The sequence below is a fragment of the Euleptes europaea genome, chromosome 18, assembly GCF_029931775.1.
Source record: "Euleptes europaea isolate rEulEur1 chromosome 18, rEulEur1.hap1, whole genome shotgun sequence".
Lineage (NCBI taxonomy): Eukaryota > Metazoa > Chordata > Lepidosauria > Squamata > Sphaerodactylidae > Euleptes > Euleptes europaea.
In genome coordinates, this window is record NC_079329.1 from 34,593,196 (window position 1) to 34,607,441 (window position 14,246).

General features: G+C 48.2%; 1 protein-coding gene across 5 annotated transcripts in view; it reads right to left on the reverse strand.

Moving 5' to 3' along the window:
• The window catches only part of CACNB1 (calcium voltage-gated channel auxiliary subunit beta 1), a 74,825-nt gene that overhangs the window by 11,374 nt on the left and 49,205 nt on the right, over positions 1 to 14,246 (reverse strand). For 3 of the 5 annotated variants that reach the window (XM_056864746.1, XM_056864747.1, XM_056864744.1), the window contains 7 exons: positions 10,392 to 10,514; positions 9,920 to 10,056; positions 9,066 to 9,142; positions 8,488 to 8,645; positions 6,341 to 6,421; positions 4,485 to 4,543; positions 2,688 to 2,797 (listed from right to left, as the gene is read on the reverse strand). In XM_056864746.1, coding sequence (XP_056720724.1) covers positions 2,688 to 2,797; positions 4,485 to 4,543; positions 6,341 to 6,421; positions 8,488 to 8,645; positions 9,066 to 9,142; positions 9,920 to 10,056; positions 10,392 to 10,514 — 745 coding nt within the window. Of the gene's footprint in view, positions 1 to 2,687; positions 2,798 to 4,484; positions 4,544 to 6,340; positions 6,422 to 6,893; positions 6,914 to 8,487; positions 8,646 to 9,065; positions 9,143 to 9,919; positions 10,057 to 10,391; positions 10,515 to 14,246 lie in introns of all 5 variants that reach the window. The other 2 variants (XM_056864743.1, XM_056864745.1) reach the window with 1 other exon arrangement.

The window sequence follows — 14,246 nt, forward strand, 5'->3', positions numbered from 1 at the left end:
AAAAGCCCCCTCTGTGTAGAAGGGACCCCAAACTGAGCAGGCATCAGGTTGAATGCGGGGATCTGGCTTGTGCTTAGGCACTGCTGGTTGTACGGGAATGGTTGCATTAAATCCCCCTGACTAGGCTGGAATGAGGACATTAAGGAAACATGAAAGAAAGTACATGATTCAGACTACACTCCTCACTGCAGTTACCAAAATCAGTGCATGATCCAGCCAAAGTTAAAAAATTTGAAATGTCACTGACTTCTATGGGGAATGAGAGCATATGGTTAACTCATTTCCCCATGGAGTCACTGAGACCTGAAACTGTTTTACTGGATTTCTTACCATTTTCCAACTAGGCATCACCAAAACTAATAGACCGCCCCCGCACTCCCAACTGATTCTAAGCATATTATTCTTTGCAAACAACTTTTTAAAATTTAGTTTTTCATTCCAATTTATATGATTCATATTAAAAATGAACCAGTCTTTATTTTGACCTTAAATTCTTATAGATGTATACAAAACATTTTACAGCCAAATAGCTCCTTTAACATTTTGTGGACAGAAATTATTAGTTGGACCACAACAGTGTTTTTGAAATTTTTTGAAAAGCATAATTTTCTCAATTTGTTTTAGTTGTTATATTCTAGCAGTTGAAAGGCTCTGAAAAATGAATATCTTTGGTGACTCACCATTTTTCATTTTTCAAATGCAATGAAAAAAAATTCAAAATGAACAACAGAACATCATATTTTGGCAAAACCAAAACATATGCCTTTGTTGTAGCTGTGAATTTTTTTTCCTCCGGAAAGAAAAAAAGCTATTTAGATGCAATCCACCCTTATTGATTATCTTTTTTGCATCCAAATATAGTTACATTTGCATTGGGGCGGCTAAGAATTTGTGAGGCTAAAGGTTACATACCCAAGACATCTGTATCAGGAGCAGAGAAGGAAAGAAGAGGCGCAGGCGGAAGGGAAGGAAGGTTGTGGGGAGAGGGGGGAAAAAGAGAAGAGTGAGTCGGTGGTCTTCTCAGAAGCAGTAATAGGTGCCCCTGAAATCTGACACCATGGCAAGGGGAGAGGGGAAAAACAGAGGAAACAGCTGACACGCCGAATGGCTTGTCAAGAGGCATGAAGGGAATCTTATTTCCATATACAAACACTGGACAGCATGCACTTAAATGTGGAAATGTTTCCAGCGCCCAAACCGGTAATCTTGGGAGCATTTTCCACATCAGTTATGACAAAAGAGGACACACACACCTCCATCCTAGAAAACACATCATGTGGCAATTTCACAATGCCGTGCTAAAGGATGTGGGCTTGCAAGAGCAATGCTGCAAGGAACAGGGAAAGAGGAGGCAACGTTGCACGGCACTGTGGGAAATTCAGAGGCATCTGGGGAAAGCTGCTCTTGGCTGATACAGATTGGAGCGACCCCGGCTAGGAAAACTTAGAAGGCTGCTCATGCAAGCAGTTAGTGCCACGCAATCACACTGAGGATGCGGTCAGCTCTCACTCCTGCCTTCTATGCCCAGGCTGCCTCCCCACGGTGATGATTTGTTGCTGTTGCGAAGACACAGGCAGCAGAGCATCCACACGGCAGTTTTCCTCACACTTTCCTTGCCTCAGTCCATGAAGCCAACATTTCCTCCCCCCCCAACTGAAGGGCTTTAAAAACCCCCAGTGAGAATCGCTAGATCAGGGTCTCCAACAAGGTGCCCATCAACACCTTTACTGGTGCTGCCAAACACTGCTTTGGCAGCAGATGCTACCACAGCACAAGGATCTTAAATGTTTGACTGAAGGTAAGCCGCCGCCATTTTATTAACTAATTTATTAACACATTTAGATCCTGCCTTTCCTCTTGGTTCATGGCGGTTACTGGTTCCGCCTCCTGCAGCAGCCATTTTGTCACTGTGCCCACCAGACTATGTTAGAAGTCCAAAGGTGCCCATAGGTTCAGAAATGTTGAGGACCCCTGTGCTAGATCACTACAGTGTTATAACAGTATAATGCTCTATTGCTACAATCTACCAGTTCCCAGCATTCATTGAAACCGTCTAGCCCTTTCCCTTGGGAAGTTATAAGGGGAAATGTAGTTTGTATGCTTTGCCTTACAACTTTGCAAGGAAATAAGCCAGATAATCTTTTTAAAAAGGAAGCAAGCTGGGAATTGCAATATACAATTACATTATTGCACTACAGGGATCTATCAATAATAACCTAAAAATCCCTCTGGTAGAGGTGTGGAATGCTGATTTGGGGAGCTGAGGTAATGATGCTGATGTGGGTAGGATCCCTTTCCATTATATTAGGTGCTGTGAAACACAGGCAGTATGCTGCTGCAGTCGTTTGTGGGCTTCTTACAGGCACCTGGTTGGCCACTGTGCGGACAGACGGCTGGACTTGATGGGCCTTGGTCCGATGCTCCATCCACATAGTGTCCAAAGACACTTTGACTGTAATCTTTCTAAAAAGATCGTGCTGAACCATTTAGAAGAGGTCACAGCAAAGTAAGGAGGAAATGCAGAAGCGGGATAAACAGAGGATGGCATCATGTGGGTGCTCTCAAAAACAGCACTGCTGTAACCGAGGCAGAACAAAACATCTGTGTGGAAACAGCCCCAGAAAGAAAAGGACGAAGAGGGTAACGGTCCAAGTCCCCCTTCCCCCAGGATCTCAACGCAACCTCACCTAGGCTAGAGCGGGTGCTGGAGCGCTCAATGATGGTGTGTTTGCTAGGGTTGTTGAGGACAGAGCGCTTGGCCAGGGAGATGTCGGCTGTCACACGCGTGATGGATATTCTGCGGAAGACAGAGAGAAGTGGGCATCCAACAGATAATTCCCAAGGCATTCCGATACTATCACAGAGACATCTAGGCCATCATTCTTATTGTGCCACCATGCGGGGAGCCATGTTAACATAAACTTAACTCATTTCATGTTCATTTTTTTTAAAGTAGGTTTCAAGACATTATGAGCTACAAGAAGTGACAAAGCGCCGGTGAATGTGTGTGTGTAAAGGTGGGCGTCAAGTCGCAGACGACTTATGGTGACCCCATAGGGTTTTCAAGGGAAAAGACTAACAAAGGTGGTTTGACATTGCCTGCCTCTGCATAGCAACCCTGGACTTCCTTGGTGTTCTCCCATGCAAGTACTAACCAGGGCCAATCCCACTTAGCTTCTGAGATCTAATGAGATCAGGCTAGCCTGGGCCATCCAGGTCAGGGCACCAGTGAATCTAGCTGTGCATTAACAGATACCAGAACAAAATATTGTCGAAGGCTTTCACGGTCAGAGTTCATTGGTTCTTGTAGGTTATCCGGGCTGTGTGACCGTGGTCTTGGTATTTTCTTTCCTGATGTTTCGCCAGCAGCTGTGGCCGGCATCTTCACAGGAGTAACACTGAAGGACAGTGTCTCTCAGTGTCAAGTGTGTAGGAAGAGTAATATATAGTCAGAAAGGGGTTGGGTTTGAGCTGAATCATTGTCCTGCAAAAAGTAACAAAGGTAATGTGCTAACCATTGTCCTGTAAGCATCAAGATAATGTGCTAATGAGGGTGTGGTATGTTAATATGGAACCATTGTATCCTGAAGTGATCTGTTAATGTGTAAAATCCAAAGCTAATCCGCATGGCTATTGTGGACTGTACCAGAACATCTCACCTTTCTTTTCTTTTTTAAAAAAAGAGTTATATAGTCCTCATGGTCTAGAAAAGCAGGGGAAGGGGGAAGAAAAAATTAGAAATGAGTTGATTGTTCTCATCTTGAGCCTATTAATTATAGGAAGGCCTTTACCCTTGACAGATGTCAAGTCCTACCATCAGCTGTTTTAGAAATATAAGAAGATCCCTAGATCAGAGAGGTTTTGTCCGTGTGGGACAGGGAACATTGAAACCATCGAACATGCACTGATATGCTGCCCGTTCTACCGCGAAGTTAGATCAAAGCTTATTTCCCCCTTGCTTGGTAGATTCCCTGAAGAGTCAGTTGAGCTTTTGGCAAAGAAGCTCCTATTAGGAGAAGACCCTCAGCTTACGGTCCAAACTGCCAAGTTCTGCGCTGTTGCTATAAATACACAGAGCTTTATCAGAGAATGATACTTAGAATATTTTACAATTTTTAAATTTTAAGTTGATAATTTTAATCAGGGGTTGTTTTTATTGATCTTACACCTTTATTTGTCTGTGATTCTGCGGTGCAAAACTATTGAGTCTGGACATTTTGATGTGTTGGCATGTGCTTGGTCAGTTGACCATATTAATAAATTTGATTTGAAATGGGTTGACTGTGCTACTAAAAAGGATCTGCAAAAGCATCCAAGAGGCCTCATGGAGATGAACGCTGCCTTGCTTTTTTAATTTTCTCTGACTTTTAGTGAGGTTCTGAATGCAGGCACCCAGGACCAGGATCCAGCCACAGGGATCACACAGCAAGTAGAAAGTGTCTGATTTTCCCCGCAACCCCTGCCTCAAAGGTTGCTGCTCACACCTGCCATCAAATCGGCGTTTCAGAAAGTCGAACAAAGCTTTCTGCATCATATCCGTCACCTGGGAAGGTAAGGAGGAATGGGGGGTGGGGATGAAAGACAGACAGACAGGAGCAGAAGTCAGAATTCAGAAGTTGGAATTTGCATGGAGAAAGAAAGAAAAGGAGGGCTTTATGTGTACAAACATGGCTTGAACGCATCAGTTTATGTACATTCTTTTTTGAAATAGTTAAATTGTAGGTAGTTAAATTGTTAAACTGTGGAACTCCCTGCCCCAGGTTGTGCTGATGGCTGTGAGACAATTTGGAAGGCTTTAAGAGGGGAGTGGACACGTTCATGGAGGAGGGGGCTATCCATGGCTACCAGTCAAAATGAATACTAGTCATGATGCATACCTATTCTCTCCAGGATCAGAGGAGCATGCCTATTCTATTAAGTGCCGTGGAACACAGGCAGGATAATGCTGCTGCAGTTGTTTGCTTTGGGCTTCCTAGAGTCACCTTTCTGGCCACTGTATGAACAGACTTGATGGCCCTTGGTCTGATCCAGCATGGTTTTTCTTATGTTCTTATGAAACATTCTTGGCTCTGATTGCAAGGTTTAGGTGTTCTCATAATCCTTACACTCCAGGTATGTGTTTGTATGCTTCAGTGCATGCTCGACAACATGGCTGAAAGACACTGGAAGAGGCTTGTGCAGATCACACCTGCTGGGATGGCAGGTCAGGAGAGAAAAGAAAACCTGCCTTCTAGACATGAGCAGTTTCAGTCACCTTTATTGGCAGGATACTATACATGAGCAATGATGCTGCAGTATCCTGAGCCAGCCCACTGGTCCACTTAGATCAGTACTGTCCACTCAGATCAGCAGCAGGGTGTCAGGCGGAGGTCCGGTTTAACTGGAGATGGGGTTGAATGTGGGACCTTCTTAATACAAAGCAGGTGCTCTGCCACTAAGCCACAGCTGATTATTTAAGCTCCCTTATGCTAAGTCAGTCCATTAAGGTCAAGTATTTTCAACTCTGACTGGCAGAGGTTCTCTGGGGTCTCAGGTGGAGGCCTTTTGCATCATCTACTGCCTGATCCTTTTATTTGGAAATGCCAGCAATTGAGCCTGGGACCTTCTGCATACCAAGCAGATGCTCTGCCACGAAGTCACAGCCCCTCCCCTGTAAGAACCCTCAGCTTGAACACACATGAAGCTGCCATATACTGAATCAGACCATCAGTCTATCAAAGTCAGTATTGTCTACTCAGACCGGCAGCAGCTCTCCAGGGTCTCAGGCAGAGGTCTTCCACATCACCTACTTGCCTAGTCCCTTTAACTGGAGATGCCGGGGATCGAACCTGGGACCTTCTGCATGCCAAGCAGATGCTCTACTGCTGAGCCACAGGTCTGCCCCCCCTCCCGATACAAATAATCCCCTAAACAGTGTAAGGTAGCTAGGCCATGACAGCTTTATCACCAGAGGTGCAAAGTGTGTAAGACTGATGAGTCATGAATGGACCTCAACAAGAAGGGAGAACTCTTTTTCAAACTACCTGCCAGGTTCCCAAAAAGAGGTGTTTCCCCTACATCTGGTGCCCATATATTCACACACACAAACACAAGGCAAAGAGCAACTTTGAGGCTGTGTGGGAGCAGCTGTGTGTGAGATTTCAATTGGGGAAAGAATAACAGGGAAAATGAAGAGTGAAATTGCCCGTTCCAGTGCTGATTTGATACACCCTTCCCCACGGGGGTGGGTGGGGGTGGAGTCTTGAGAAGCAACCTGACCCCCCCACACACTGCCTGCCCACTTCAGCACCATTCCCTCCCCCACCCCATGTACTACTGAACCCCTGCCTAGAAGCCTCACCTCGTAGCCCTTCAAGGAGGGACCCACTAGGATGATCGGCCGCATGGAAGGAACCACGTCGTAGGGCGGGACGTGCTCTGTCTGAGGGGAACCAGGAAGAAAGCAAGCCATTAGGGTCTTTCATGGTCAACAGTCCCTAATTGGCATAGGTAGCGGTGTTATTGGAACAGAATACTGTGAAGCTTCTTCAACCTTAAGGGGAACACCTTCACTTTGGGGGCACAAGGGAGGAACCTGGGGCAGGGATGAAGAAAGAAAAAAGGGGTCTCTGCGTACCACTGGGGTCTCAGCCCTTTAGATCAGACTCCCACATCTGCTTGAATGCTGGACATTCAAGATGAAGGTAACCTTTCATGGAATTGGAGCCCTCATCTGCTGAGGAGCCCCCCAAGAACCAGTGGCCAATAGTGGGACAGACAGGCACACAACCTTCGGGGGGGGCAGGGTCATCCTCCTACGGTCACCGGCTGGTCAGGAGAAGCTCGCTGGGACTGGGCAGAACCCGCCGGAAACCATCACCGCCTCCAGACCGATAGTTCATAAGCCTACTTACCGACTTCTGCTTCTGCTTGGCTATGTCCCGTGATCGCCATTAATGGGTGGGGTGGGGGACGCAGGGGAGTGGGGAGGGGGACAGGCAAGAGAAAACAAACAAGGCATGCATGTTACTGACAGCTCACTCCAGCCAAAGCACAGGCAGGCACAGGAGAAACAAAAAACTGGCGCTGGGGAAAGCAGGAGAGCAACTGCTTTGGAGAGGGGACAAATGGCTCCCACCGCTGGGGTGGGGAGGGGAGGTTGGCTCCCCTGCCGTCAGTCTAAGTGCCAAGGTTTCAGCACCTCCTCATGCCACCCAGTCCAAAGCCGGCTCAACATTTTCTCTCCTGCATTATCCAGTGTAATGGAGAATGGGCCACCGCTGTCGTTTGGAACTCTGGTGCCGATACGCGGACGCTGCTGAGCAACCAGTCTCTTGGCAACTTTGCCCTTCTCTCTTCTAGACGGCACCCAAGGAAGACAGGGAGGGCCCGGAAAGGCATATATGCCATATCTAGATGAGGGAAAAGCTAGGAACCTTCCCCTTGTGTGGATGGAAAAGTTGCTGGAACATCCCTTCATGCTCATTCCAGGGAGGCCATGACCTCTGAGATGCTCCAGTCTGGCATACAAGTGGGGGGGGGCAATTGCTCCACTCTTGCTCCCAGCTGGTTTCCTTCTGGAATGTTCAGCCCCAGCAAGAAGGTCAAAATGCTCCACCTGTTCAGGGAAGAATTGCACCCAGTGCTAATTCCCATGTAAGGGAGAATAGATGGAATATACCACTTGCACATTTCCCAAGGGGCAAAGGAACGGAACAACTTTCTGGGGTTTGTATTTGGGAGAAGGAGTGGGAGAAGGAGAGGACGGTCAGAACATACCATTCTGAGTCACCTTTGCCCTCCCACGGCACAGAAGGAAGGAGGAATGGGGGGAAAGGAGACATACCCTGTTGGATCCATCTTTTACCAAGGACCACACAAGGTATGGCTTGGTTGCTGATGCATCTTGTAGCTCAACTCTTACATGCACAGAATGGTGTATCACTGGAACATACCAGAATTTCTCATATGCTCATGCATGCTACAATTGCAGAACAGGTAACCCCTCTGTTCCACCTCTGAGAAGTAACACCTCTTTCATGTAACACCTCTTTCGGAGGCCATTGTTTTGTCTGGTTGATGATGATGAAGAAGAGTTGGTTTTTATATGCTGATTTTCTCTACCTTTTAAGGAGAATCAAACCTGCTCACAATCTCCTTCCCTTCCTCTCCCCCACAACAGACACCTTGTGTGGTAGGTGAGGCTGAGCGAGCTCCAAGAGAAATGTGACTAGCCCAAGGTCACCCAGCTGGCTTCATGTATAGGAGTGGGGAATCAAACCCAGTTCTCCAGGTTAGAGTCTACCGCTCCAAACCACTACACCATGCTGGCTGATGCACCAAGCAATGCAAATACCGCAGGACACACGTTCAAGATGGGCTCCACGAGTATCCCTCTCCCTCTCCTTCCATCCTCAGTCCCTGAATTCTAGGCAGAAACAGCCTACACACACAGGAAGGCATTCCATGGGCATATGGCAAGCAGGTGCATGGGGAGTGCGCCATTACCTTCTTAAAGAAGGCCATGCGCTTGGTGGCGGAGGGGGGCGTGGTGACGCTGCTAACGCTAGTCTTAGGGATGCGCAGGTGCTCCTCGGTTGCCTCCTCATCCTCCTCTAAGTCAAGGGCGTCGGGGTCATAAGCTAAGTTAGTCATGTCCAAGGTACCTGGGAGAAGGATAGGGAGGAGGGAAAGGGGTAAGTAGAACAAAATGGGGGGGGGGAGGAGAGAGAATACAAACTGAAAAGGCAAGAAAAACAAATGAAAAGGAATGACCAGAAAGGGGAAAAGAACCAAAATTGATTTGGGTAATGAAACAGAAATAATAAATGGAAAGGAAATGCCCATTTGTATTGTATAATATGTGTGTAAATTTGAGGATGGGTGAGTAGGGCAGGGTTTAGGCATTCAGAGGTCTATCTGAAGATTACCATGAGAATCTGGCTATAATCTGAATATTAAAGCTTTGCTAAGGTCAGGCCGTGTCCTTCTGATGCTTCAGACTCTCCTCATTTCATCAAGGGAGGGGTTAGACTCTGCAGGTAGGAGGGCGCTGCTGGTTATACTGTTCTCTGTTTGGTACTTACCACTTGCAGGCGGGGTGGGTCTCCGGGTGCCAGTCACCACGTCTCCCAGACTGGAGGTGGAGTTGTCTCCCGATTTGCTGCAAAGTGACGGGCATTCAGTAAGATGGGGAAAGAAGGAGAGGGGAGGCTGTGGGGCTAATCTCTTGTAACCAAGCGAGAGCCGTGTGCTGGAAGCAAGGCATCGCTACGTTGGGGTCAGGAAGGAATTTTCCTCCAGGCCAGATTGGCCAGGGATCCTGGTTTTTTTTTTGCCTTCCTCTGGGCATAGAGCAGGGGTCACTGGGGGAGTGGGGAGGGGAGGTGAATTTCCTGCATTGTATAGGGGATTGGACTAGATGACCCTTGAGGTCCCTTCCAGCTCTATGTTTCCATGTTTCTTTCACTCTCTGGATAATGCCCAGTATTCTTGAGGAGGTTCAACAAACAAAGTGGAGGTTGAACAAGTTTTCTGCTGGCCAGAACTGGGGCTTCAGTACAGCTCTTCATCTTTCTAAAACCCACTTTTTTCAGCCTCCGTAACGTTTCAGAGTACCCCGCCTTTTCTCTGAGTCCACTCCTCCTCCTTGCCTTCTGCAACTTTGTTCATGTCAAAATTATCCAAATTCCTCAGGGAGCAAAATCCCTGATGGGGGAGGTCTCAGCCCTACCACTGCAACTCCACCCATACCTGTCCACACACATGATCCATAAAACCTGCCATGATGTAATGGGCAAGGGCTTTCTTCCTCTTAACAGGAGATACCAGGGAGCTTCTACCCGAAGAAGAAGAGGCATCGTTCTGCAGAGCCCAGGGGATCCTGGGCAGAGCCAAGGAGTCCCCTTCTCTTTGCCGGCTCCATCTCATCCTTCCCCACCTGGAGCTGAGCCGGTGCTGCCTCATCTTTTGTTCCTGTATCATCCTCATGTTCTCCAGCTTGACGGGGCTAGGGATGAAGCCAACTTCGCAGCCTTCTTTCACCAGGCGTCCGATCCACCAGTCGTTGTTGTATTTCTGAGGGAAAGGGGGCAGAATATTTCTTTCTTTCTTTATTTTTGAGACTTATAGCCTGCCCTGCCTGGCCAAAGCCAGGCTCAGGGTGGGTAACATCATTTAAAATACACTGATAATAATAAACAATAAGATTAACAATAAATTCTAAGATTTAAACCGGTAAAATCCCAATTAAAATCCCTGAAACTCAAAACTCAAGATGGCACCAAATTACACTCATATTGCCCAAGACAGCAGCTCTGGATTATTTTGCAGGCTGCGTGTACATTGCAGAACTAGTGTGTGACCCACCCCTCAAATGCTGTGCAAGATCCCATTCTGTCAACTGCCCTTACCTCTTTGATATGAAGAAAGTCTTTGGGTTCGAAAGAAATAGACATTCCCTGGACAGGCACATCGTCATTGGGAGAAGGGTTGTAGCCGACATTTGTCCTCACGGCAAATGCTACTGGCTTGGTCTGTAAGGGAGACATGATCAGGTTGGTAAGACCGAGGGCACAGGCGAGGTCAGGTGGAATTGTGTCCAGAAGACAAACCAGAAGCCTGTTCCTGTGCAGAAATTTGAGCCCCTATGTGCCAAAGCATGTGGACAAATAAAAAAACACAAATCCCAAATCATTAAATATTTTTAAAAGTTCAACCTCGGGTTTAGGTGATACATACAAGCTCCTAATTTTAAGAGCAAAAAGAATAAATTTAACTACAGAGAGTGTAACTCCGTTATCGCTACCAGCCAAGAGAAGGTGAAAATCATGCGAGCAGACAGGAAACTTAGCAACAAGAGGTGTAATAAAGCAAGGCTTTGAGTGGAATATAACCCACAAGAAAAGAAAAAATAAGATTATGATTCGATGTCTGCTCTTCCGCATGGACAGGAACTCTGGGCTCGAAGGCCCACGGTCTCTGCCAAAGGTCGTGCATTTACCTGCACTAAAAAGAAAAGCTGTCGATATACTGGAAGCCACTTTCCTATGGGAGAAAAGTAGTTTCATACTTTATGTTCGGCTGTGACATTCATTTTTGATTTCTGCCTTCCTCAAGTATGGGGATATAATAATGCCTCTTTTCTAGGCCAGCAAAGATGTGCTGCAAAGGCTGGAGGCTGAAGTCCCAGAGGAGTGGCTGAACCAGACTGTGTGTGTGTGTGTGTGTGTGTGTGTATGCATGCTCTGTGACTCCGGAATGAGCCAGGATGAACAGTTTAATTCGGGCCAGAAGAGGAATGGGAAAAGCCGGGTTCGTTTTGCGTTGAAACAGTGTTGAGCTTCCAAGGAATGAGGTATTGTGCATACTGAAAAACTTGATCCTGGCTGAAATGGGGACTAAAGGAGGTTAAAGCGACCGTGCATAAATGACCTATATTTCATCCTAGGTTGCCTTTATAATCTTAGGCTCCTACAGAAGTATTCCTTTCACAGTACTCAGTCATCAAGATATATTGAAAAAATGGGTCCCTGTGCTGTCTCCGGTCAGAAAAACAGGATGGGATGCAGCCTTCAGCACCTCGGTCCTTATCTGAATCAGGCCCTGGTAGAGATGCCAGGTCCACCCTAGCCACCACCGGGGGATGGGAGGTAGGTAGGGTTGCCAGCCTTCAGGTAGTAGCTGTAGATCTCCTGCTATTTCAAAGGATCTCCAGCCGATAAGAGATCAATTCACCCGGAGAAAATGGCCGCTTTGGCAATTGGATTCTATGGCATTAAAGCCCCTCTCCTCTCCAAACCACGCCCTCCTGAGGCTCCGCCCCAAAAACCTCCTGCCGGTGGCAAGAGGGACCTGGCAATCCTAGGGGTAGGGTTGCCAGATTCAGGCTGGGAAACTCCTGGAGATTTGGGGATGGAGCCTGGGGAGGACTGGACCTCAGCAGGGGATAATACCATAGAGCCCACCCTCCAAAGCAGCCCTTTTCTCCAGGGGAACTGATCTCTGTAGTCTGGAGATGAGCTGTAATTCCAGGGGATCCCCAGGCTCCACCTGGAGGCTGGCATCCCCAGCTCCTGGGAATTAAGTACCCAGTCCCTGGGAATTAAGTACCCAGTAGGGAACTTCAAGAACACATCTGTTGACCAGACATGTGGGAGGCTGGAAGACTTTGTAATGTGTGAACCGGCCATCAGGGTAAGGACCTTTTTGAATGGATATTGTGCTTTGCTTCTCCTACTGGCTGATTGGCAAAGAGAAGCAGGTAGAATGAACTACACAACAGGTCCCAGCATGAACTGACTCTGGGTCGTCTGCCCCACCCCGGCCAGGCCCCCCATTTAACCTGAGACTGGAGGCAAGCCATAGCCACAAGATCTGCTGATAAATGCAAGGATGAAATTCTCTGGCTCCCAGCCCAGGCTTAAATGCTGGGGATGTTCAAGGTTGCACGTGTCCCGTCCCACCCCTCCCCGGCTGGGTGGCTGGCCGGCCCTGGCAGCAAAGTGCTGGGTGGGATTCAAGAGACCAAAACGCTTCAGGCATCTCAACTGCGCGACTGCTGTGGCAACAGGCTGTGCCAAGGGCCAGGAAAAGAGCGGGGGACGGGACTTGGAGGCTTAATTAGCTAATTGCATCCATCATAGTAACCAGCCTGTAGCCAAAGTGGGGGCCGCTGTGCCAAAGGAGGAGGCTGGCTTGCACTGGAGGTCTGAGCGAGAGCTTCTCTTTCCATCCTGGGCAGGGCTCTGCAGAAAGATCTCCTGGGACGTCCCCAACACTTGGAAGGTTGCCCTTCCCAAGGTGTTATCAAGCACCAGCTCTGCCTCCTCTATCCTTAGGGTTGCCAGGTCCCTCTTCGCCACCGGCAGGAGGTTTTTGGGGCGGAGCCTGAGGAGGGCGGGGTTTAGGGAGGGGAGGGACTTCAGTGCCATAGAGTCCAATTCCCAAAGCGGCCATTTTTACAGATGGACTGATGTCTATCGGCTGGAGATCAGTTGTAATAGCGGGAGATCTCCACCTACTACCTGGATGTTGGCAACCCTGTCTACCCTAGTTCCCACCAACCCCCTCCCACAGCCAGCGGGTGAATCTGGGATCCTTGCTTCCCACACACTACTTTTAATCAATAAACCCTGATCTTCTCCAAGACATCAAAACACCCCCAGAACTCCGAGCGCCTTCTCGTCTGGAAGACACGAAAACAAAATGGCAGCGAACAGTCATTTTGTCCTCTTTCACCTATCATGGGTAGGCTTGCCAACCTTCAGGTGGTAGCTGGAGATCTCCTGGGATTACAGCTGACCTCCAGGCAACAGAGATCAGGCTCCCTGGAGAAAATGGCTGCTTTGGAAGGTTGACTCTACGGCATTACGCCCCATTGAAGTCCCTCCCCTCCCCAAACCCCGCCCTCCTCAGGCTCCACCCCCAAAATCTCCAACCCCAAGCTGGCAACCCTGATCATGGCTGAGTGCCGCTCCTCTCCCAACACTGGCAAGACAGCCCAAGAATCCTGGCACAGTTTTGCTTTGGCCACTCTACTGCACTGCCTTCCACACTTCGATCAGCAATCCACTTCCCAAACTACTTTCCAGGTTCTGAAGGGGGAAAAAGGGATTCCTGACTTCCTGAGCCCCAGTTTTAAGGGACAGCTATTCAAGGGCACAGGTGAATGGCTTTTCTTTAGATGGCTCAGTGCCCTTTTCGGTGGCTGTGAGGCTTGCCACAGAAACATGCCAGCAGCAAAAGAAGACGGGTTGGGCAATTTGCTGGGGGCACTCAAGGAAGGGCTGGGGGCCTGCCAGCCCGCTGCACAGTCCTCTGGCATTAGCAGTGCGTCTTTACAGGGCTTTACCGATCACCGAAGCCTCTTCTTCCCTCAAGTACCTCTTGGATCAACAAATATTGCTGTGCCATTAGCCAAATTAATTTGCTGATGCCTGGCTGGCCTGAGATTTATAGGCGTCCGTTGGGCCGGAGCCAGTCGCAAACAGGACAGAGAAAAACTTGCTTGTGGCCATCTTGGGGGAAGTGGAGTAGCTGCACTTTACCAGCTGCTGCAGAATAACAGCTTTAAAGTAGTAGAAGAACAAGAGGAAGAACAAGAGGAAGAAGAGTTGGTTTTTATATGCCGGCTTTCTCTATCTTTTTTTAAGGAGAATCAAAGTGGCTTACAAGCTCCTTCCCTTCCTCTCCAGACAACAGGCACCTTGTGAGGTAGGTGAGGCTGAGAGAGCTCAAAGAGAACTTTGACTAGCCTAAAGTCACCC